Source organism: Mixophyes fleayi, chromosome 10 (genome assembly GCF_038048845.1).
Source record: "Mixophyes fleayi isolate aMixFle1 chromosome 10, aMixFle1.hap1, whole genome shotgun sequence".
NCBI lineage: Eukaryota > Metazoa > Chordata > Amphibia > Anura > Limnodynastidae > Mixophyes > Mixophyes fleayi.
Genome location: NC_134411.1, coordinates 1354264 through 1380860, shown reverse-complemented (window position 1 = coordinate 1380860; position 26597 = coordinate 1354264). Strand labels below are relative to the sequence as shown.

At 42.2% G+C, this 26597-nt stretch overlaps 1 protein-coding gene across 6 annotated transcripts in view; it reads right to left on the bottom strand.

Moving 5' to 3' along the window:
• SOX6 (SRY-box transcription factor 6) overlaps nt 1–26597 on the bottom strand; it is a 307461-nt gene that overhangs the window by 85429 nt on the left and 195435 nt on the right. For all 6 annotated transcript variants that reach the window (XM_075187593.1, XM_075187597.1, XM_075187595.1 and 3 more), the window contains 2 exons: nt 15114–15286; nt 12923–12991 (listed from right to left, as the gene is read on the bottom strand). In XM_075187593.1, coding sequence (XP_075043694.1) covers nt 12923–12991; nt 15114–15286 — 242 coding nt within the window. The remainder of the gene's footprint in view (nt 1–12922; nt 12992–15113; nt 15287–26597) is intronic.

Genomic DNA, 26597 nt, shown 5'->3' with positions numbered 1-26597 from the left:
GACCCCCAGCAATGTGCTATACAGACCCCCAGCAATGTGCCATACAGACCCCCAGCAATGTGCCATACAGACCCCCAGCAATGTGCCATACAGACCCCCTGACAATGTGCCATACAGACCCCCGACAATGTGCCATACAGACCCCCGACAATGTGCCATACAGACCACCCGACAATGGCAACAATGTGCCACACAGACCCCCAGCAATGTGCCGTACAGACCACCAGCAATGTGCCGTACAGACCACCAGCAATGTGCTATACAGACCACCAGCAATGTGCTATACAGACCCCCAGCAATGTGCTATACAGACCCCCAGCAATGTGCCATACAGACCACCAGCAATGTGCCATACAGACCACCCGACAATGTGCCATACAGACCCCCAGCAATGTGCCATACAGACCACCAGCAATGTGCTATACAGACCCCCGACAATGTGCTATACAGACCACCAGCAATGTGCCGTACAGACCCCAAGCAATGTGCCGTACAGACCACCAGCAATGTGCCGTACAGACCACCAGCAATGTGCCACACAGACCCCCAGCAATGTGCCGTACAGACCACCAGCAATGTGCCGTACAGACCCCCAGCAATGTGCTATACAGACCACCAGCAATGTGCTATACAGACCCCCAGCAATGTGCCGTACAGACCACCAGCAATGTGCCGTACAGACCCCCAGCAATGTGCTATACAGACCCCCAGCAATGTGCCATACAGACCACCAGCAATGTGCCATACAGACCACCAGCAATGTACCATACAGACCCCCAGCAATGTGCTATACAGACCCCCAGCAATGTGCTATACAGACCCCCAGCAATGTGCCGTACAGACCCCCAGCAATGTGCTATACAGACCCCCAGCAATGTGCTATACAGACCACCAGCAATGTGCCATACAGACCCCCGACAATGTGCCATACAGACCCCCAGCAATGTGCCATACAGACCGCCAGCAATGTGCCATACAGACCCCCGACAATGTACCATACAGACCACCCGACAATGTGCCATACAGACCCCCAGCAATGTGCCATACAGACCCCCGACAATGTGCCATACAGACCCCCGACAATGTGCCATACAGACCACCCGACAATGGCAACAATGTGCCACACAGACCCCCAGCAATGTGCCGTACAGACCACCAGCAATGTGCCGTACAGACCACCAGCAATGTGCTATACAGACCACCAGCAATGTGCTATACAGACCACCAGCAATGTGCTATACAGACCACCAGCAATGTGCTATACAGACCCCCAGCAATGTGCTATACAGACCCCCAGCAATGTGCCATACAGACCACCCGACAATGGCAACAATGTGCCACACAGACCCCCAGCAATGTGCCGTACAGACCACCAGCAATGTGCCGTACAGACCCCCAGCAATGTGCTATACAGACCCCCAGCAATGTGCCATACAGACCCCCAGCAATGTGCCATACAGACCACCAGCAATGTGCCATACAGATCACCAGCAATGTGCCATACAGACCCCCAGCAATGTGCCATACAGACCCCAAGCAATGTGCCATACAGACCCCCGACAATGTGCCATACAGACCCCCAGCAATGTGCCATACAGACCCCAAGCAATGTGCCATACAGACCACCAGCAATGTGCCATACAGACCCCCAGCAATGTGCCATACAGATCACCAGCAATGTGCCATACAGACCCCCGACAATGTACCATACAGACCACCCGACAATGTGCCATACAGACCCCCAGCAATGTGCCATACAGACCCCAAGCAATGTGCCATACAGACCACCAGCAATGTGCCATACAGACCCCCAGCAATGTGCTATACAGACCACCTGACAATGTACCATACAGACCCCCGACAATGTGCCATACAGACCCCCAGCAATGTGCCATACAGACCACCAGCAATGTGCTATACAGACCACCAGCAATGTGCCATACAGACCCCCGACAATGTGCCATACAGACCACCAGCAATGTGCCATACAGACCCCCAGCAATGTGCCATACAGACCCCCGACAATGTGCCATACAGACCACCAGCAATGTGCTATACAGACCACCAGCAATGTGCCATACAGACCACCAGCAATGTGCTATACAGACCACCAGCAATGTGCCATACAGACCCCCGACAATGTGCCATACAGACCACCAGCAATGTGCCATACAGACCACCCGACAATGGCAACAATGTGCCGTACAGACCACCAGCAATGTACCACACAGACCCCCAGCAATGTGCCATACAGACCACCAGCAATGTGCCATACAGACCCCCAGCAATGTGCCATACAGACCACCCGACAATGGCAGCAATGTGCCGTACAGACCACCAGCAATGTGCCATACAGACCACCAGCAATGTGCCATACAGACCACCCGACAATGGCAGCAATGTGCCGTACAGACCCCAAGCAATGTGCCATACAGACCCCCAGCAATGTGCCATACAGACCACTAGCAATGTGCTATACAGACCCCCAGCAATGTGCCATACAGATCACCAGCAATGTGCTATACAGACCCCCAGCAATGTGCCATACAGACCCCCAGCAATGTGCCATACAGACCCCCAGCAATGTGCCATACAGACCCCCAGCAATGTGCCATACAGACCACCAGCAATGTGCTATACAGACCACCTGACAATGTACCATACAGACCCCCGACAATGTGCCATACAGACCCCCAGCAATGTGCCATACAGACCACCAGCAATGTGCTATACAGACCACCAGCCTGAGAGACCCCACAATGACCTCTAAAACATTTAAAAATAGATGTAAAAATAATATTTCAAAAAGTAAACAGAAAATAATCTTAAATTCACTACACAGTTAATACTGGAACCCCCATATCTGCAGCTTGATCTCCAGAAGTAAGAAACAGTCAATTCTCATCTACCACCAGGGGCAGGCTGGGCTGGGGGGGGAAGGGGGGCATTATCATATGCCCCTGGGCTGGTCCCATAGTGGGCTACTTTTGGGCTGGGTCACACCCATTAGAATAGGCTGCTAAGTTAAGTCTTGCCCTACGGGATAAAACTTGCCAGCCCTCCCCTGTCTACCACCCCAATATCTGTTCACATAAACGGGGTAACACAAATCCAAACTATATCATTCGATGCATCCCTCCAACATCTGTCCCCGGCAGCGGCACAGGGGGGCGTGGTGACCCAAGAGGGCTGCTTAGCGCTAGGTTGTCCATTACACCCCCCCCCCCCCCCCCCCCTTCCCCAACCTTCCTAAAATCGGGACAGTTAAGGGGTATGTTCAATATGTACTTTATGTGCTCACTCACTGATTTGCGATGATCATAGTTCCCTTATAAGCAGCTATAGGGGAACTATAAGTCCCAGCTAACATCCATAAACATGTTGTTTATTTTGACCTTTAAAAATATATACATCAATTATATTATATAAATATTGTAGTCTGGTTGCCTTCCTGTAGACAGGACACAGTGACTATCCATCTACACCTCAGTACTGAACAGACCACCTACCCGTCATCTACCTGTGTGTACCTACCCCTCATGCGCCTGTGTGTACCTACCCCTCATGCACCTGTGTGCACCTACCCCTCATGCACCTGTGTGCACCTACCCGTCATCTACCTGTGTGTACCTACCCCTCATGCACCTGTGTGCACCTACCCCTCATGTACCTGTGTGCACCTACCCCTCATATACCTGTGTGTACCTACCCCTCATGTACGTGTGTACCTACCCCTCATGCGCCTGTGTGTACCTACCCCTCATGCGCCTGTGTGTACCTACCCCTCATGCGCCTGTGTGTACCTACCCCTCATGCACCTGTGTGCACCTACCCCTCATGCACCTGTGTGCACCTACCCTTGTTTACTTGGCTGCGTCCCATTGTAAAGCACACTCACATTTTCCTTGCACACGTTTCCTGGCGCTCTTCAGTGGGTCCATTTCTACATACCCGCAGACATATACCCCATATCCCTCTATTACTAACTTGGCAACAATCTTACAACAAAGAAACAGAATGTTTTATTTTCACTGATGTCCGTTTCCAAAAATATCCCTCAATGCATTAAATGCAACAAGCAAAGACTAAGCTGTATCCTCCCTCTGTAACATGATGCCGGCGGTATACAGGGGCTGGCACAGCGCAGGGCCTGGGAGCGGCAGATAGAAACGACTTCCATACTTAGACTTGTTTTCCAATGATTTGAATGGACTCACCCAGCGTATGTCTGCGCAGGAATAAAGGCTGCTTTTTCTAATCGTCAAATTAGGCTTTTCCTGTAGACACACTGGGTCCTCTTTGTGAAGTGACTGTAAATAGTGGCTCTCATCCATTTATAAATGTGTGTTAGAGATAGTCAAGTACTCAGTGCTGTCTCATACCACAAATGTTATTCTTTATTGCTAGAGGCAAATTGTCACAGGAGCAGCCTGCACACCACACAGTGTCTTTAGTATATTTACAAACCACAGGCATTCTGCTACCTGACTTCTGGCAAGTTACATTAAACAGAAATTACAATATCAAAGGCAGTTTTCAACATAGGGACTGATTTGTTAAAATTAAGACGATATGACTGTACGACAGCCGAATCCATGGTCTGCGCAATTTGTTTTCATTAAATGATTACTTTATTTTTAATGGTTTGTTCCACAGATGGTTTTTTTTTAGGGATTCAAATTTGTCATAAAACTATTTTATTACATTTATCAATATCCATTACGGGTTTAGGCTTTTCTGAGATTCAGCTGGTACAAAACCAAAGAAAGATTCCTCCTCTGGAGGTCCCCAATACACAGAGGAGGCTCCGACGCTGCAGAATATCGCACCAGAAACCAGACAGTAAATATAACTCCCTAGAAATAGTTCTGACAATGTCTCCCAATGATTCCAGGTTTATAAAAGAATTCAATCAGAATTTCCATGACTGGTCCCCTGTAGACAGCAAAGTCATATCTCATGGAATTAGTCATAAAGGTGTCCAAACTCAGCCCTCCAGGGCTACCAACAGGTCATGTGTTCAGGATTGCTTTAATCACACAGGTGAATGAATCTATTTGTCTGGGTCAGTAATTACCCCACCTGTTTCTACAGACAGAAATCCTGAAAACATGAGCTGTTGGTAGCTCTTCAGGATTGGAATTGAGAACTTCTGATTTAGGGGTATATTTACTAAACTGTGGGTTTGAAAAAGTGGAGATGTTACGTTACCTATAGCAACCAAACAGATTATAGTTATCATTTATTTAGTACATTCTACCAAATGACAGAATCTGATAGGTTGCTATAGGCAACATCTCCATTTCTTCAAACCTGCAGTTTAGTAGATATACCCCTTAGCGTGTAATAAAAAAGACTGACGTGTTGGGCACACGTAGATAAATCTATAATAATTACATGGGTACATATATAGTATTACAGTACTCTGGAAACACATTTACCTTTCTCAGCAATTAGGAAATGATTGTGCACAGGGCAAGAATATAACTTTATGTCTGCTCAGCCCGGAAATCTGTATTATGGAGCATAGACCTCCTGACAGGGACAGAAAATATCACCTAACCTTCCACAGTATATTGCAATATCTCACATTATATCACAAAATCTCAGTGTATCCCAGCATATCATAATCTCTGACATTATATCACAGTATCTGACCGCCTTGCGCCTCTCTCTGCCTCCCAGGAGCCACGAACAAGACCAGGACCAATCAGACAGCGCAGAACAGACATTGTGTCCCATAACGACCAATCAGATGTTTCCTTCTCATGAATCTAACCAATCAGGTGGATGAAAGCACAAGTTTTGTTACATATTTTTCTAGATTAAATCCCCCCAAATTCCTTCTATTGTTTCACTGAATGTATCACTGCTGCAGGGACCACGTTAAATATCCAAACAATGATCAACTATCTGAAATTCTCCTTTACGGGAATCATGATCCTTTGTACTCAGTTGCTCTCTTGCCGCATCTATATTCACTGAGTAAAGATTGAAATTTCCTTGTTACTTTTCTCTTTAATTATAAATTTGCGTCTTTTTATTGTACATTTGTTGTGTGATATTACTGTTCTGGCAGAGAACTAACGCCCTCACTTCCCTCTATGAGAGAGATGATACATTCCTGGGTTTACTGAACTCCAAAGCTTTTAATTTACGTTTTCTGTTTCCAATTACTTCACATTGTGTTGTTACATTATTGTGTTGTGTTGTTACATTATTGTGTTGTTACATTATTGCTGAGAACTTTATTATATTTAGGTGAATAAGAGACAGAAAAAAATAATAATTTGTTAGTTCTGCTCAGATAAATCTATCTGAACAGAACTATTCCAATGAACGTTCCGAGCAAACGTTTATCTCATTGTATGATTTTTGGGACAGATCCTGTCCAGCTGAATTAGGTTATTTAAAGAGATAAATGACGGTCGCATTAAATACAATTTACCCCCAGAGACGTGGAGCAAGTAATTCAGTTCCTGCAGCAAATTAATTGCATGACCACCAACTTACAGTTCTTCATGGCAATCGCCGCAGCTGGTGCGCGGTTTGGTTGCTGGATGTATATCGGCACAGAGACCGTGTATTATTATGCTGTTTGCATCTATGTGCAGAATATTTTATGTGATATTTGTCTATAATGCAGGAAAAAGTGTCTTTTATATAAACAATGTGGCAAGTCCCTACTGGCAGTGTTTGTGTGTGGTAATCGCTGCGTTACAGAAATATCAGGCTTGTGCACTGTGTATACTCCTGCTGTCTACACACAGCACTATTGTGACACTGCAGGAAGGAAGAGGAAATTGTTGATTTAATAATGACCTCCTGTATACTGACAGTCATTACACCCTCCATACACTGTCCATCCTACGCCCTAGTGATAACACCGGGGCTGAGTGCCCCTTCGTACAATGGCAGCTGTGTCACCAAGGGGTATGTAGAATTGTAGATGCCCAATTCCTGGTCTCAGAGACAGCGCTGTAAAGTCAATGTATATGTAGCAGGTTGCCAGAACTTTCCCAGATCAATGGAACCTGCTGTCTCTATGGGGGGTGTTCAATTGACCGCAAGTTTGCTCTTTCCCCGCAGCGTGACAAAAAAAAAAAATCCCACGCAGGTTTTTAACTGCTATAGTGACCGTTTTTAGTTAACGCAGCGTGAAAACTTGTGCAATTCAATTGAAAAAGAGATAACGCTGCTCCGTGCGTTAATCATTGTGTTTGCGAGTTTTATGGGGCGTGTTTAACGCGATCATGTATAACAAAAAAACAAGGATTTGCATACATTTGCATACATTAGATTGCATTACACGACCATTCTATTTGATAATATCTACATTACATTATCTTTCTTTAGCATATTTTCTTATTTCACTATTATTTTACTATAGAATCATCTATACCACGTCAAAACACATTAGTACATACATATTTGTACAAAAAACATACATAAATATATTTAATTAGTGAGTTTTATTTTTTTTATGGTTTTTTTTCATTATTTTTTCACAAGAAAATCAACTTTTACATGTTATGCATTACTGATAAACATAGTTTATCTTTTTTTTTTTCACTATTACAGGATTTCAAATAGTTTTTAGGTTTTTTATTTTTAGCACACCCCAAAGAGGTGTGAGATAAAACAGCCTATTGGCCTGTTTAACGCGCCGCGATAAAAAACAATTGAATAGCTTTTAACACAGTGGGCTCTCACACACCCTATACTTTCAATAGACCTTCTACTGGAGGGCGAGAGGACTGTTTCATGAAAAAAACCTCAACGTTAAATATGGAATTGAATCGCGGGTAGTTAACCCGCTCAAAAATGATAAAAAACAGCGTTAAAATGACTTAACGCGGTGTTAAAAAATATCTTGCGGCCATGTAATAATATACGTTACATCCTAGTGGTTAAAATACCCAAAATGAGACTGAGAGATGCAGACACTTCTAATCTATGATAGATTAATAGCGGGCTTTACTCCGCACTGCTCTCTGACTCGTATCTATGTACTGTTTACATTGTTTTGTGTGTTTTTAGTTTCAATGTATCTGAAATATTTTTTGAAGTATATTTATTTGTTTATGTTTTATGTTTAAATACATGTTTATGTAAAAACTAAATAACGTGATATAAAATGAAACAGAGTTCCGTATACTTTATGTATCTTACACCAATCTTTCTTATAATATTCTGGGCTTAAACGGGAGCAGAATCAGGAGACTTTTCAGTAAGTAATAATGTAGCTTTATGTCATTTCCAATATCCCATAATAAAAGTGATACCATAAACCTTTTCATCAGAGCCAGACCTGGCAGAATAAAAGTCATTTCATTCCATGTACCGTACACATATATTCTATGTGTCCAATCATTTATGTTCCTTAAAAACACAGTGTTGTCTTTCGTGAACTGAGCTGGTTACAAGGGACCATACTGTATTAATCCTCTGCATATAGAACACAAGAACACACTAATTAGATTAGATAACTGAAAAAATTAGATTTGCATTTCCCTCCTTGTTTGAAACTTGCAGAGAGTTTGTAGAATGCGCCTAAAGGCAGCTGCACTCAGCACAAATACAACATCGGGGAAACAAGAGCGATTTTATGGAGATACAATTACAAAACATTTGAAGATCTGTTAGATGCCGGAGGCTGTGTTACGTTTGTTGCTTTACCCCACAACTTACAGAAAACAAGCAGGAGGGGAGCTGGTTACTACGCTGCCATATAGTCCACTGTATTCTGAGACAAACATTCCATGGTTTAAGGATTGCCCTGTACATGCTTCCATTTGACTGAGTAAGGAACTAACCTGGTCTATTCAATATCCGTACAGCTCGGTCTATGTCTGTAAGGACCTCAACAAACTCAGCTATCTGTGTCCGGAGGCTTAGGTGACGGATTCCCTGGGCACTTACTTTAATATAGCTAGATTCAGAAAGAGCTTAAACAGAGAGACGGGCAGCACGGTGGCACAGTGGTTAACATTGCTGTTTCACAGCACTGGGGTCATGAGTTCGATTCCCGACCATGGCCTTATCTGTGTGGCGTTTGTATGTTCTCCACGTGTTAGTGTGGGTTTCCTCCGGGTGCTCCGGTTTCCTCCCACACTCCAAAAATATACTGGTAGGTTAATTGGCTGCTAACAAATTTAACCTAGTGTGTGTGTGTGTGTGTGTGTGTGTGTGTGTGTGTGTGTGTGTGTGTTAGGGAATTTAGATTGTAAGCTCTAATGGGGCAGGGATTGATGTGATGTTCTCTGTACAGCGCTGTGCAATTAGTAGTGCTATATAAATAGATGATGATGATTGCTAATCTGTGGTTTTTTTTTTAAATAAATAAATGATATATTACTTATAAACAGATAGATGAGAGATCACAGTATCACACATGGGCCATGGTCTGAAGATTTCATCCACTTTTAGTGGATGATGGGAGAAGTTACCAGAACTGGAATGTTCCTTGCGGAGCACGTATTAGAGACCAGGAGAAGTGGTACTATGCAGTTATTACATATCCCAGCATACAGAACAGGAGAAGTGGTACTATGTAGTTATTACATATCCCAGTACACATTACAGGAGAAGTGGTACTAGGCTTTAATCACATATCCCATATACAGTAGAGACGAACTAGAGAAGCCTGAACAAAGTCTGGCTTTCTCCTCTTAGTGCTTTGCCAGGATTACACAGCTGCTGGGTTGAACAAATTGATTGAAAATCAAAAAAAAGAAAAGCTGTAAATGTTGTCCAATTGCTTCTCTAGTAAGGACGGAGCCAGGTGACCGGCCGGTGATTAAACTCTCGCTGCCGTTTCATTGTCTTATTTCTGCAGAATTTGCTGCCGGCTAAAACCAACTCTAAGCAGCAATAAAGAAGAGGCCAGCTCTTAAAATTGGAGGTCAATTAGACACTTAATGATAAAGCAAATCTTTAAATATATTTCTGCTATTATTATCCTAGCAGAAAATGAATGAAGCGGGTCATACAGGACATGAAGGCTAATGTGGAGGGTAATTACTGCTGATCTGCGACATGCTTCTCTCTATAGAGGGTCCTTGTTCAGCTCCCGAATACTTCAATCTCTAGTGTTTAATCACATGAAAAAAGCTCTGTTAGAATCTCCCAAAGATCTAAGCACATTTCTTCCATCGCTGCAGCTTATCTCAATCTGACGGTTCAGACATATTTTATATGATTAAATATGACGGATCCTCAGATACAGACTCTGTACAGGGTGACATGGAACCCGGACTGCAGAGGAGGGGCTAATAATCCCACCGTTACCCCTTTCATTATAACTGCCCTGTCTTTGCGAAAGGGGAAAAAGAGAGGGGTTATAAACATGTACAGGAGGGGCAACAGAGAGGGGTGATAGACACGTACAGGAGGGGCAACAAAGAGGGGTAATAGACATGTACAGGAGGGGGTAACAGAGAGGGGTGATAGACACGTACAGGAGGGGCAACAAAGAGGGGTAATAGACATGTACAGGAGGGGGTAACAGAGAGGGGTGATAGACACGTACAGGAGGGGTAATAGACAAATTTGTGTATGTTTTCAGACATGTGAATACTTTTGATTTCTTTGAAATTTTGCTGATTGGGTTCCGCTCATACCCCGGGGGCTATCACTGCTGCTATCACTGTCTATGAAGACGGTTAGATACACAATGTCAGCTACACTCTACAAGGAGAGACAACCACAGAGTGGTCCCATGCCCCTCCCCCCGCGCAAGACTTGTAGGAAATAACCGATGTGACGGATTTACAGCTTCATCCGATTGGAATATTCTGCGCTGTGATTTCTGCATTTACCTCCTATATGGGGAGTAAAACTCTTTTCTTCAAGTCTTTTTCAAGTTGGGAAACTTTCTGCAGTAACAATGAAAACGCATTTACTTCAGATTATTGGTGGATTTATGGCGAATTCTATTACTTAGCTGAATACTGAAATATCAGCAATATATTCTTAACCTTTTCTCGCAAATATAAATATGAAGATGACAAAGTCGCAAGTTGAATCTTCCTTTAGAATATATATATATATACATACACACACACACATATATACACACATATATACATACACATATATACATACATACATACATACACACACACACATATACACACTCACACTCCTGTACGGTAAATAAAACACAGAAATACAAGTGATTTTTCTCCGTATTTGCGCTATATTAAAAGCCAATGGGAGTTGGGGCCTGGTATTATTTTTAGTCTAATCCATGTAACAGAATCTGCTATGCATTAGCCATGTGAAGCCCGTTGCTATGGCGATGCCTTGCCGTTGAATACTCGGTAATTACCACCATACAAGAGAGGGTAAGTACCATGTTCTGTCCCTGTCTGTCTCTAGAGTTTTGCTAGAAGAAATATCCCTACATCCTTACATTGCAGTTATACAGACGGTAGAGTCTTTATTATAAGAGTATATAAGCTGCGTCCAGCACTAGGTATTATAATGAAAGGATCCAGGAGGTCATGTGACTACATTGGCCCCTATGGGGTAAACGCTAAGGGCCACTAGCAGGTATCAGATAGAGCACACCCAGATTACCCCCATAATTCCACATCACTCTATAACATCATCATACTACTTCTACATCCTGGCATTTGATAGGACTTATTACATAAAGCGTACTTATCACCTGCACGCAGCGGCGCAGCCATTTTATGGGCTGAACCAATGAGAATGCAGCTTATTAGTATCACCAGTAAAGCACCTCAGTGATGTCACTGGCTCTCAGTAAATGGACAGGCTGCATGCTCATGAACATTGGTTCAGGCAACAACATGGCCACCTCCACCATAAGCAAGAGACTGGTACATTTTACGTGATTTAAGAGGCCAAAAATCATGGCTCTCTGGTCAACGCTGCACCATCTCTGGACAGAATAAAGAAATGTACAAGACTGCGAACACATAACTAATCAGTACATAGCAACCCCATTCACCAGATCTACAGATCCCCATCCACCCGATCTACAGATCCCCATCCATGAGGTCTACAGATCCCCATCCACAAGGTCTACAGATCCCCATCCACAAGGTCTACAGATCCCCATCCACAAGGTCTACAGATCCCCATCCACCCGGTCTACAGATCCCCATCCACAAGGTCTACAGATCCCCATCCACAAGGTCTACAGATCCCCATCCATGAGGTCTACAGATCCCCATCCACAAGGTCTACAGATCCCCATCCACAAGGTCTACAGATCCCCATCCACCAGATCCCCATCCACCCGATCTACAGATCCCCATCCACGAGGTCTACAGATCCCCATCCACGAGGTCTACAGATCCCCATCCACGAGGTCTACAGATCCCCATCCACGAGGTCTACAGATCCCCATCCACAAGGTCTACAGATCCTCATCCACAAGGTCTACAGATCCCCATCCACGAGGTCTACAGATCCCCATATCCACGAGGTCTACAGATCCCCATCCACGAGGTCTAGAGATCCCCATCCACCATATCTACAGATCCCCATCCACCCGATCTACAGATCCCCCATCCACGAGGTCTACAGATCCCCATCCACGAGGTCTACAGATCCCCATCCACAAGGTCTATAGATCCCCATCCACCAGATCTATAGATCCCCATCCACCAGATCTACAGATCCCCATTTACGAGATCTACATATCCCCATCTTCAAGATCTATAAATTCCCATCCAGAAAATCTATAGATCCCCATCCAATAGATCTATAGATCCCCATACACCAGATGTACAACTCCCAGATCTAAAGATCCCATCCAGAAAATCTATAGTCCTCAAACACCCTCCACATGTACAATCCCCATATCTATAGATCCTCATCCAACAGATCTATAGATCCCATCCAGTAGATCTATAGATTCCCCATACATCTATATAGAATGACTGACCTGGATCTGTTGCTGCAGGATATTAATTTTGTGTTGCTGTTGCAGAAGTTGCTGCTGTTGTCTTGCGATCTGTGGGAACAAAAGAAATACATACATGATACATACATAAAACATACATAATACATACATACATGAAATCAGGAGCAGCCTCAGAACTGTCCATTTCAGAATTTATACACCTATTAATCTAAGCTGGAGAATCCAATGACCCAAAACTAGACAGATTTTCAGGTGATCCCTGTTTGAGCACAGTTCTTGATACAGTCACAGAATATCAAGTTGCAATCAGCAAAGACTAAGAATCCCTGCGTCCTGTAATCCTCCTGATTACAGTAATATACATTCAGTCTGATTTACTATGAATTTTATATACTTTAATTGCCAGATATTTACAAGGGTTAGTTATACATCTGTTTGATCTCCTGACTGAAAGAGAAAGGAGATGTGTAAGTTCGGATTCTAGATATGTTTCCTGACTAACATGGACACGTGGAACAGACGCTGGACTGGAGACTGCTCGGCTATACGGTAACAATCGCAGCACGTGTAACGCGGTCACGCATTACGTCTATTCTACGCATCTCTGGCTTTCAATGGCTGAATCTGTGACACTAGTACAAAACGTACAGATGTGCTGAACCCCCTAAGATCATCATAGTGTCCCCCCCAAACATCGTCGTACAATCTGATCGGGAGGGTGAGAAGCCGGCACAGCCAGAGATTGGGGGATAAGAGTAAAACTTGTCGTAGCCTGGTGCTGTCTGACGATGGATTTGTGTCCTTGTGTCTGTGCGACATGCACACAACTACTACTTACACAAATATGTTCCCTGGAATAAAGAATCGCGCTGACTTAACCCCCGAGATACCGGCACAATACAAGCAGCCGGGTCGCACAACGCTGGGTTGTCATTCACCAGATGTGACATCAATTACACAATGAATAATGTACAGATTGCCTGAGGGTGCTGTAACAAACAGCCTCTGCACTCAATTGCACTCACTAAAAACTTCTGATTGGCACCTGGCACCCAGCCAAATCTACATGAAACCGATAGAAAATGTCATCGCTTGTTACCACGTCTCCCTCTGAAGCAACAGAGAATGACATGTAATAGAGAGACAAGGCCTTCGCCCCTTGCCCAGCACCGGGATCGTCCCTCGCAGATTCTAGGCGCTAGTCGTTAGGATTTACATTAGATTAATCATTAAACTCTCATTCCCATATCCCTCTTGTTGTGGAATAATTATTGTAGATTTTACATTAAATGCATTGTACCAACGACAAGTTGTCTATTACTGCGTCCAGTCTATAGGGCGGTGTCTGGAATAAACACACAATAAACACAACACCACACTAATACATATGAACACACAGAGACAGGGGCTGAGTTGTGTCAGCAGATAACACCATCAGCTCTTATATCCGGCTATTGGATGGGATACATACTTGCTTCATTGAGCATGACAACCTAGTTTTAAGTGTCATTTAATTTTCATTTTGAAATATAATTACTAAGTGTTCGCTGTAAGATATCACTTGTCTGCAAATGTGTCAAGATTAATTTGTGCTGGCTTATTCACAAGTGTCAATAGTTAATTACTGTATCGTCTCTGGATGGTTAAATGACATTCTGACTCCAGAACTTCCTTTATGTGAGTTTTCATTTGGGGATGAGCCTGTCTTCCTGCATGTGGACAAATACTGGAACCCATAAAATATCCTCAGTTATAACTCATTAAAATCAGTGGAGCATGCACTGTGCTATACCCCTGCTAAAATACTTTTTAAATTAAAAGATAATTCCAGTAATAATGTCAGATTCTTAAAAAATGCACATTAATTTTCGGTCTGTGTGATCTAATGCTCAGGGGGGACGCTGTTTGCCGGCATTGTTGTCTGTAGCGCGGAGGGACATAAGCATCGCGTTGCAGGAATAACATTTCTTATATATTTTGTTTCCCACTAGAGATTGTTTAAAGTTTACAGATCTTTTTCTCTGGGAAGTGCAGAGAGATGAAAAGAATGTGGCACAAGTTAGGATAAGATAAAATAAAGGAATGATTGGCAGGCTGGGATAGACGCATGGATACATAACCCGTTGCGCTGCTCTCTGGTATGTGTGTGTAGCGGTGTGTTGTGCGTCGTAGGAAGCGGCATGGCGCAGTTGTGACACGGGAGGGAAATCACCTGTTCCTGCTGCTGCCGGGCCAGGTCCATTTGCTGACGCTGTTTCTCGATCTGAGAGGCTGCCAGTTTCTTCTGCTCGTCGTGTGCCGCCAGGAGTTGTTCTCGCAGGCTGATCAGCTGAGTGATCATGGTAGAGAGCTGTCGCTCCTTCTCTGCCAAGCTTTCCGGGGTTCCTGGGCAGAAGAAAAGGAGACGGTAAAAAACGTGGTACGGGCAAGATATTGGTCTCAGACACCACAATTAATTAGTCAAAGGGCCATTTCAAAGTGATATATTAATATACACACACACATGTGAAGGTATTAATGTCACAGCTACAGCTCAGATAGACAACACATGATATAACACTTTATTCCCTGCCCTATTGATAAATAACACAATGATTGTCGGCTCAGTCATAAAACACAGAACATCATCGTTAGGCGGATCGCTTTGATTTCTATTTTTTAGACCAATCATTGACTGATTTAAGTAACGTTAACTTGACATTGACAATTAAAATACAATTATTTCACGTGTGTAACCCACACGGTTAGCAGGATGTCTGTTCGTTTGGATGAATCCAGTGTCAGAACGGTCTCTCCCCAGTCACATTGTATACAGACAGACATAGCGCATCATATGAACACGCAATTAGCGCTACATACGGCTGAGGCTTCCTGTCAGTCCTAATGTCACAATGTCAGATGTGCAGAAGTATAACAGAGATAAACGCTGTAGGAAAGACAGTCCAGGATATCAGCCGTGGCCCCGATGCCAATATATTAACAAGGTCTCAGACAGAAAGCGCCCTATAAACCTGTATCGCTCAGAGCTCCGTCATTCCTCACCCCCTCTGCTTTTATACTAATAATTTACACATTAATAAATCATTTATTGGTCCCCCCAGAGAGCTGAAGAACATCGCTCTGTTAACCCCTTATTTTACTGACAGCGACCATTCCTGTGCAATGAAACACCAGCTGGGTCAGCCAGGTTGCGCCGTCCTATCAGCCACAGCGTTAATACAGAGCACATCAGATGCTCTCAGATGTTTTCACATCACACGTCGGGATCATCATTTAGCATTTGCTGTTTTATTTTTTTTTAAACTGTTCATCTTTCAAATGTCAAAAAAAGCCGTAGAAAGTCAACTGGAGAAATAAAGAGGAGACAACTGAAAGGAACAATTGAATAGAAGGTCCTGAGACATGAAAGACCACTTTGTGATGTCCGAGGACCCAGCTTCAACGTCGCATTCAAGTCCAAATTTAGGTTAAAATGCTTTCTACTCCAAAGGCCCCAAATGCATCATAAGATAAAGGCTTCAGTAGAAAACAAACACAAAGATCTCTATTATTTCATCTATCTTTGGTTACAACAGCTGAAGCAATATGATTAAGTTCTGAATGACTTTTTAACACCAGAAAACTGTCATCTCTTTGTCTCGGCATCAGATAGCTATTGTTGATGCCTCCATATGCTCCTCTCCTTCTGGAAATGAGACGTTTATAAATGCCTCAATTGTGTTCGGGAACGGCAGGTCTACAGCGCAGGAAACATGCTTAGCGTGCAAAGTACAGAGCCTCTGTTCTGCTGAATTTATCCCCGGAACAGCCACGGAAGGACCACAACAAGTCCCAAGAGATCACATTATCCACGCACGTAGGAATTCAAAAAATCCTGTGCCACCATATATTCCTTCCAACAAAACGTCTGTAACTGCCACAAATAACCCCTAGCCCTGTATGAAACGCTCCTTGCTGGACTATCAGTGTTTCTCTTGTTACTATTCCTTGTTATGCTGGCCAGCTATGACACTGCTGTACTTAGTAGCCGGTTATGACACTGTTGTACCTAGTAGCCGGGTGTTGACACTGCTGTACCTAGTAGTCAGGTGTTACACAGCTGTACCTAGTAGTCAGGTGTGACACAGCTGTACCTAGTAGTCAGGTGTGACACTGCTGTACCTAGTAGTCAGGTGTGACACTGCTGTACCTAGTAGTCAGGTGTGACACTGCTGGACCTAGTAGTCAGGTGTGACACTGCTCCACCTAGTAGTCAGGTGTGACACTGCTGTACCTAGTAGTCAGTCAGGTGTGACACTGCTGTACCTAGTAGTCAGGTGTGACACTGCTGTACCTAGTAGTCAGGTGTGACACTGCTGTACCTAGTAGTCAGGTGTGACACTGCTGTACCTAGTAGTCAGGTGTGACACTGCTGTACCTAGTAGTCAGGTGTGACACAGCTGTACCTAGTAGTCAGGTGTGATACTGATGTACCTAGTAGTCAGGTGTGACACTGCTGTACCTAGTAGTCAGGTGTGACACTGCTGTACCTAGTAGTCAGGTGTGACACTGCTGTACCTAGTAGTCAGGTGTGACACAGCTGTACCTAGTAGTCAGGTGTGACACTGCTGTACCTAGTAGTCAGGTGTGACACTGCTCCACCTAGTAGTCAGGTGTGACACAGCTGTACCTAGTAGTCAGGTGTGATACTGATGTACCTAGTAGTCAGGTGTGACACTGCTGTACCTAGTAGTCAGGTGTGACACTGCTGTACTTAGTAGTCAGGTGTGACACTGCTCGACCTAGTAGTCAGGTGTGACACTGCTCCACCTAGTAGTCAGGTGTGACACTGCTGTACCTAGTAGTCAGTCAGGTGTGACACTGCTGTACCTAGTAGTCAGGTGTGACACTGCTGTACCTAGTAGTCAGGTGTGACACTGCTGTACCTAGTAGTCAGGTGTGACACAGCTGTACCTAGTAGTCAGGTGTGATACTGATGTACCTAGTAGTCAGGTGTGACACTGCTGTACCTAGTAGTCAGGTGTGACACTGCTGTACCTAGTAGTCAGGTGTGACACTGCTGTACCTAGTAGTCAGGTGTGACACAGCTGTACCTAGTAGTCAGGTGTGACACTGCTGTACTTAGTAGTCAGGTGTGACACTGCTCCACCTAGTAGTCAGGTGTGACACTGCTCCACCTAGTAGTCAGGTGTGACACTGCTGTACCTAGTAGTCAGTCAGGTGTGACACTGCTGTACCTAGTAGTCAGGTGTGACACTGCTGTACCTAGTAGTCAGGTGTGACACTGCTGTACCTAGTAGTCAGGTGTGACACTGCTGTACCTAGTAGTCAGGTGTGACACTGCTGTACCTAGTAGTCAGGTGTGACACTGCTGTACCTAGTAGTCAGGTGTGATACTGATGTACCTAGTAGTCAGGTGTGACACTGCTGTACCTAGTAGTCAGGTGTGACACTGCTGTACCTAGTAGTCAGGTGTGACACTGCTGTACCTAGTAGTCAGGTGTGACACTGCTGTACCTAGTAGTCAGGTGTGACACTGCTGTACCTAGTAGTCAGGTGTGACACTGCTGTACCTAGTAGTCAGGTGTGACACAGCTGTACCTAGTAGTCAGGTGTGACACTGATGTACCTAGTAGTCAGGTGTGACACTGCTGTACCTAGTAGTCAGGTGTGACACTGCTGGACCTAGTAGTCAGGTATGACACTGCTGTACCTAGTAGTCAGGTGTGACACTGCTGTACCTAGTAGTCGAGAGTTGACACTGCTGTACCTAGTAGTCGAGAGTTGACACTGCTGCACCTAGTGTGTGATGCTTTTGGCAAGGGCTGGTGATTGGGAGGAACTTCTTAAACCCTTTCCACACATAATAAAGGGGTATATTATGCTTGCTGCTTAATGCAACTCACGTCTAGCATCGTCCTATAAATCCAGCAACTTATAGCAGCAGAATCTCTCTACAGAGTCACTAAGTTTAGGTTGTAATGCAGAAGTGGCAGAGTGAGCACCAGGTACGTCCTGAACATAACTGCACTCACTCAAACTTTAAGCTACTCTAAGTTTAATCATTTAGGTCATTTAAGTTCTAAAACAATGAGGGGGTTACATGTTACACAGCACAGTAAATGTAACAAAATATTTCACTTTAAACATAACAACTCCTGAGGACTGATCTGGTGACGCAGAGATTCTGGTTCTATTACTGCAGAACGAGAGGACGACGTGTGAAGGACTCGGACTATATAACAGGGACACAGAGATTTCATCCAGTTATTGATTCTTCTAACTCTCAACCGTGTTGGGCAGATACATAGAACTGAAATCTAATACTCACATATGTCCTGTACATGACACATGTGTACTGAGGACGTGTCAATGGCAATAATTGTTTTATAATGTATCATATTTCAATTATACAATGTTATGGCTGCAACCGCTCTCTATATAACAATATATATATTATATATTTGAGTCCGTATTGTTTTCATGACAGTGACTTCTGACTGTATATAAATTTATGCCCAATTATAACAATATAATCAACAGTAGATTATCATTGCAATAATATTATTGGAAACTAATATATCATAATATACTAGTAAGAAAGGAACATAGAATTTATACTAACAGTTGCTCTAATATTTTTAATTAAGGTTTCAAAACACATCAATGTGAGTTACATCAGTGGTATTTTGTTATTGCAGATGTTAGGTTTTGTCCTATAATAACGATGGCAAAGGATTGTCCCTTCCCTAAAATAACATGTTAATCCAATCTGTGTAACTGGCCACTAAACTGTGTCGTCCTCGATATCCTGACAGGGAAACATTCGGCTGAGCGGCCGCTGGCAGCAGCCAACATTCAGCAAATTACATTATGAACTGCGAGCAGCACAAGTCATTAAAGCTCTGGAATTCAGCGCTGTTTGTCCCACCTGTATAAACACTTCAAATATCCAAATTATGTTTCCAAAAAATATTTCACTATAATTATTTCCTGAGCAAAATACAATAAACTTCATCAAGTCTTAATTCCTGCAGAGGTTCTTTACCATGTACATTAACGTGGCAGACGGGGCGCGTGGCGCTGATCGGAGAATGGTTATTTGAGGAGACAATAGCACTTAGTGGCACCATGTGTGGGCTCCTCGTGTCTTACGCTGTTCATGGAACCGTCCTGAAAAATGATGAATTCTATCAAAAGAAACATTTCCAAGTTTCGGCTCTTTCCTAAACCACATCAGGGATTTTCTCAGGACAGCTCAAACGTTATATCTTATAAATTATATAACACTAGTGTAACCCAGACATCTGTCATTTACTTGGTCACTTGTAAAGATAACAGGTATAGTAGTAATAATATTATTACATTATTGTCCAGTTTTATTTCAGCCTTAAGACATTCAGATCTGTTGTGTTAATGCTATCTGCAAGATGGAAGGTGACAATAATCTGTTTCAGTTAATTAGGAAACAGGTCTAAACAGGTTGAAGATATTAATTTGTCAATAAACTGACTTTTATAATGTAACATCGCTCCTAATACATATACAATGTAACAGATTTCGTAAGTAATATACAATGTAACAGTGTTCCTAATTAATATATAATGTAACAGTGCTCCTAATAAATATACAATGTAACTGTGTTCCCAACAACTATAAAATGTAACAATGATCCTAATAAATATACAATGTAACTGTGTTCCCAACAACTATAAAATGTAACAATGATCCTAATAAATATACAATGTAACGGTGTTCCTAATAAATATACAATGTAACTGTGTTCCTAATAAATATACAATGTAACAGTGCTCCTAATAAATATACAATGTAACAGTGCTCCTAATAAATATACAATGTAACTGTGTTCCTAATAAATATACAATGTAACTGTGTTCCTAATAAATATACAATGTAACTGAGTTCCTAATAAATATACAATGTAACTGTGTTCCTAATAAATATACAATGTAACTGTGTTCCTAATAAATATACAATGTAACTGTGTTCCTAATAAATATACAATGTAACAGTGCTCCTAATAAATATACAATGTAACTGTGTTCCTAATAAATATACAATGTAACTGTGTTCCTAATAAATATACAATGTAACAGTGCTCCTAATAAATATACAATGTAACTGTGTTCCTAATAAATATACAATGTAACTGTGTTCCTAATAAATATACAATGTAACTGTGTTCCTAATAAATATACAATGTAACCGTGCTCCTAATAAATATACAATGTAACTGTGTTCCTAATAAATATACAATGTAACTGTGTTCCTAATAAATATACAATGTAACTGTGTTCCCAACAACTATAAAATGTAACAATGATCCTAATAAATATACAATGTAACTGTGTTCCCAACAACTATAAAATGTAACAATGATCCTAATAAATATACAATGTAACTGTGTTCCCAACAACTATAAAATGTAACAATGATCCTAATAAATATACAATGTAACTGTGTTCCCAACAACTATTAAATGTAACAATGGTTCTAAAAAAATAAAACATTATTGCTAATAAATATACAATGATTCAATTATTCTAACAAAAATACAATGTAATTGGGCACCCAATAAATATACAATGTAACTGCAATGTAATATGCAATGAAACAGTGTTGCTAATAAATATACAAAGTAATAATAGTCCTAACAAAAATACACTGTAAGAGTGTTCCTAATAAACACTGTAACAACATTTCTAATTTACAATGTAAAAGCACTCCTAATAAATATACATTCTAACAGCACTCCAAAGAAATATACAATGTAACAGTGTTCACAATAAATATACAATGTAATAATGGTAGAAATAAAAATACAATGTAACTACACTCCTAATAAATATACAATGTAACTGTGTTCCTAATATAGAATGTAAAAATGGCCGTAACAAAAACACAATGTAACAGAGCACCTAAGAATATACAGTATAACCATGCTTCTAATAAATATTTAATGTAACAGTAATAAATATATTATGTAACAGCCCACCTAATAAAAATAAAATGCAACTGTGTTCCTAATAATTATACAATGTAAAAATGTTGCAAATAAATATACAATGTAACATTGTTCCCAATAAACATACAATGTGACAGTGCTCCTAACAGTTATACAAAGAAACACTGGTCCTAATAAAAATACAATGTAACAGTGCTTTAAAGTGCTGATGTCTTAGCTGTCTGGTGGATGTGTAACAATACACTCTCCATATACATAAAATTCTTATACATGTACATGTGGAAGTGTACACAAGAAGCCGGTGCTCCCACGTGTTCTTCCTCTAATATTAAGTACATTATACAGCAGTTTTTTTATTTTAAATATTCCAAGTGAGTCTTTCCTGAATCTAATACAAGACTACAGTCACGGGACCCTCCAGACAGATGTTACAGCGGAAGTAAAGACATCGGGAGATGTTAGTTTTATCAGTTCTTTAATTTGAGTGTTACTTTATGTACATATATTTGTAAGAACAAAGTTTAGTAAATGTCTCTTCAAACCTTAATGTTAGTACTATACTAAGATATCCCAGGCCAGCGTTTATTAAAGGATATAATAATGTACAATATATACTATGTATCCGGGAACGGTGAAAATCTCTCTCTTGAATTTGGTGCAGAAGTCGTAGCTCTATATGAAGACCGGACATTAATTGTAGCTAATTCACACTGAAACTATTGAATTTGGCAGAAAAACTATTGTTGTATATTAGGCATCTTCTCAATAGAATTTGTTTCCTTTAAAACCCCCCCAAAAAACATATCTTCACTGTCTCAGACATCTTTCATGACTGTCCCCACATATAATTTGGCAGGGACAATGAAGAGCAATATACTGCAGTACCTTCATTGGTCTGTAGGTATCACTGTTTCAATTACTGTGTATAGAATGCATTCGTATAGATTAGGCCTGGTCAACCTGTGGCTCTCCAGGTGTTGTGAAACTACGAGTCCCAGCATACCTTGTCAGCTATTGACTGGCTATCTGCTGGCAAAGCATGCTGGGACTTGTAGTTTAACAACACTTGGAGAGCCACAGGTTGGCCAGGCCTGGTATAGATCTTTCCATATGCAGCAGTGGAAACAGTGACACCTACAGGCTATAGAATAAACTAATCTAGCGTGTTAATATGTTGCGTCATACAGTATTGGCGGTATCCTTGTTGCAGTATGTGGGAATAGCTGTACTATGTAGAAAGCAGACAAGAGAACAGCGTTCAGAGATAGTTTCCTCTTTTGCATACGGAGGTTAATGCAGCCATAGTGATACTTAGTTTCTGGTTACAAATCTGTTCTGTAATACCCCAGACCTCAACTCTACAATATCATAAATAATAAACAAATCGTTAGCAACATTACCACAAAGTACAGTAATATTCATTGTACAGCCACTCAGACATCATAATGGAGCATTAGTAAATAAATGTATGTGAAATGGAACTTGCGGGGGGTTAAATATAACTATCATAACATCAGCACATCACACTGTCTCTTATCGCTTATTACACATGCATAGAGACAATTATACGGCTCTAATTGTACAACTGGCAGATTGCGGTGCAGTCATTGTCTGGGTACCGCACTGTGTTACGAGGTACTTAGTGCCCCAGAAATGTGTGTCTATAAATACTGACATGTAACAATGCAGATTTAGCAGCTGTGCCGGGATCACACCAAACAATTGCTGCACAAACACAAGAAGAGGGATTAAGGGGAGCACTGGGGGCGCCACTATTGTTTCCACTGATACAACGGGGCAGCGTTTGGGAAAAGTAACTTCGGACTAATAAATATTCTGCAGATTACTTTTCTGCTGCGACTGGGTCCGATGGGGAACCAGCGGTGCTGAGCATTAAATAAGTACAGGGGCTCCTTATTAAACATCCTCTAGTAATGGGGTCTGTATGGGAAGGACGATTGTATCAGCTAGGTTCATAGGGGACACTTAGCTAAAAGAGGGAGTCTCTATATGTGGCGGTGAGAATTTAATGTATTGTGTCAATTAATAATTATATATATTATGCTAAACTCAACCTAACTAATGCAGGAGTTAGTAGTAAGTTATTATTCCCTGGTACAGAGTTAATCAATACTTCAACGTTCCTAGTGAAACAATTTCCTGCTTGTTTTGTTTGGTCTAAATAAAGCATTTTTTTTAATAGGAACAATAATATAATATAATATTAATAAGTATGGGAAACAATAATGAATTTTTGAAATAATTGTGTAGCCAAAACGACAACTGTGCAATAATGATAGAGCAGTAATATAGTGTATACAGCAGTCATATAATAATGTATACAGCAGTCATATAGTATATACAGCTTACAGTATACACAGCAGGCAGATAGTATATAAAGTGGTCAAATTGTAGCCAGTAAAAAATATTCCAATAGTTCCAGTTGGTGGAACACTACTTGTGCCAATACAAAATTACATAGTGGGAAATCTACACTTCTGATTGGCCGATTCAGTAACGGGCTGTTCAGGACACCTGGTATTACAAAGTATGCTCGGCTTAGCAACACAACGTTATGAAAAATTGTTCATTTATGCTTATTAAAAACGTTATTTTTAATTTAAACGGCAATTTCAAGTTAAGAGCAATCAGAAAGTCTGCCAACAGGACCCCAGTTCTGCCAGGAAGTCAGTTCTTGTATTTTATATAAGTGTAAGTAGGTAAAGTATCACAAATAGCCTAATACAGCATTACACTACAATACACACAGACACGTCACAGTAAATCCCAATACTTAAAAATATATAAATTCTCAGCAATGAAAAGTTTTGGGAACGTATAATAATAGCGCTGTATGGCGCAATTCGTGAAAGACGACATAAATCACTTTAATTAGGGCGTATAATTTAATTCCCAAACTGTCAAATGAGCATATTTGATCAAGGAAGCCCATCCATACCTAAAAACCTCTAACTGCTGAACTGTACAATCCTTCTGTAGAATCATATCATCCTCATCACTTTAACTGACAGTCCCAATACGCTGGGCCTTCTATAATATGTAGGTGGTGGTATACATGTCTATAGCTAGCTGGTGCTGTAGCTAGTGGTATCTCTGTCTATTACTAGCTAGTTCTGTATGTAACAGCACAAAAGAGGGTTGGGGCAGGTACGTTTTACCCTACTGTCTATGCATTTGTTTTATCTGTATCTTGAAATGATCAATACAGAAGAGTTATATGAAACAGAACAGTGGATACAGTTAGGTAGCTGGTAGGTAAGTATTTATATTATTACTTTGTGAGCAGTTTGAACCATATGAAAACTAAGGTGGACACTATTTAAGAAGAAAATGACTGTAAATTCCCTGAAAATGGCAGTATTATTATTATTATTATTGTAGATTTATAAGGCACCACAGTGCTCCGCAGCGCTGTACAGTAGGGAAAATAGGGACATACATAAAACAGGGACATACATAAAACAATGACATACAAGGCAGACAAAATGAATGCAGACATGAAAACAAAGGGTATGGAGGAACCTGATCATTACAGAGCTTACATACTAAGTGGAGGAGGGCACAGCTGGAACAAGAGGAGCGAGTGTGGCTCAGAGTGGAGATTGGGATAGTTGTGAGGGTGCATTAGTGTGATTAGTGTCATTGAGGATAAGGTCACCTCTAAAAAAGAGATGGTTTTCAAAGAGCGTCTAAAGATGTGTGGGAAAGTCTGATTGAGTGTGGTAGGGAATTCCATGAGTGGGGAGCAGCACGGGAGAAGTCTTGTAGGTGGGAGTAAGAGGTGGTTACCAGAGACGGGACAAGGTGCAGGTCAGGGTAGATCTAAGAGGGCGGGAGGGAGAGGTGGTTACCAGAGACGAGACAAGGCGCAGGTCAGGGTAGATCTAAGAGGGCGGGAGGGAGAGGTGTTTACCAGAGACGAGACAAGGCGCAGGTCAGGGCAGATCTAAGAGGGCGGGAGGGAGAGGTGGTTACCAGAGACGAGACAAGGCGCAGGTCAGGGTAGATCTAAGAGGGCGGGAGGGAGAGGTGGTTACCAGAGACGAGACAAGGCGCAGGTCAGGGTAGATCTAAGAGGGCGGGAGGGAGAGGTGGTTACCAGAGACGAGACAAGGCGCAGGTCAGGGTAGATTTAAGAGGGCGGGAGGGAGAGGTGGTTACCAGAGACGGGACAAGGCGCAGGTCAGGTTAGATCTAAGAGGGCGGGAGGGAGAGGTGGTTACCAGAGACGAGACAAGGCGCAGGTCAGGGTAGATCTAAGAGGGCGGGAGGGAGAGGTGGTTACCAGAGACGGGACAAGGCGCAGGTCCGGGTAGATCTAAGAGGGCGGGAGGGAGAGGTGGTTACCAGAGACGGGACAAGGCGCAGGTCAGGGTAGATCTAAGAGGGCGGGAGGGAGAGGTGGTTAGCAGAGACGAGACAAGGTGCAGGTCCGGGTAGATCTAAGAGGGCGGGAGGGAGAGGTGGTTACCAGACACGAGACAAGGCGCATAATACTGAACTGTTAGCGATGAGATGCAATATGTATATAATATATATATAATATGTGCAAGGTGGAAAACAAAGAGATTTTATTCCCTAATATACGGCATATTGCCACAATTATGGCTAATTCTACCAATCTGCTGCCGGCACATTATCCGGCACCAACATAGATATATGGGTCGGTGCGGTGTGAGTTCTACCACT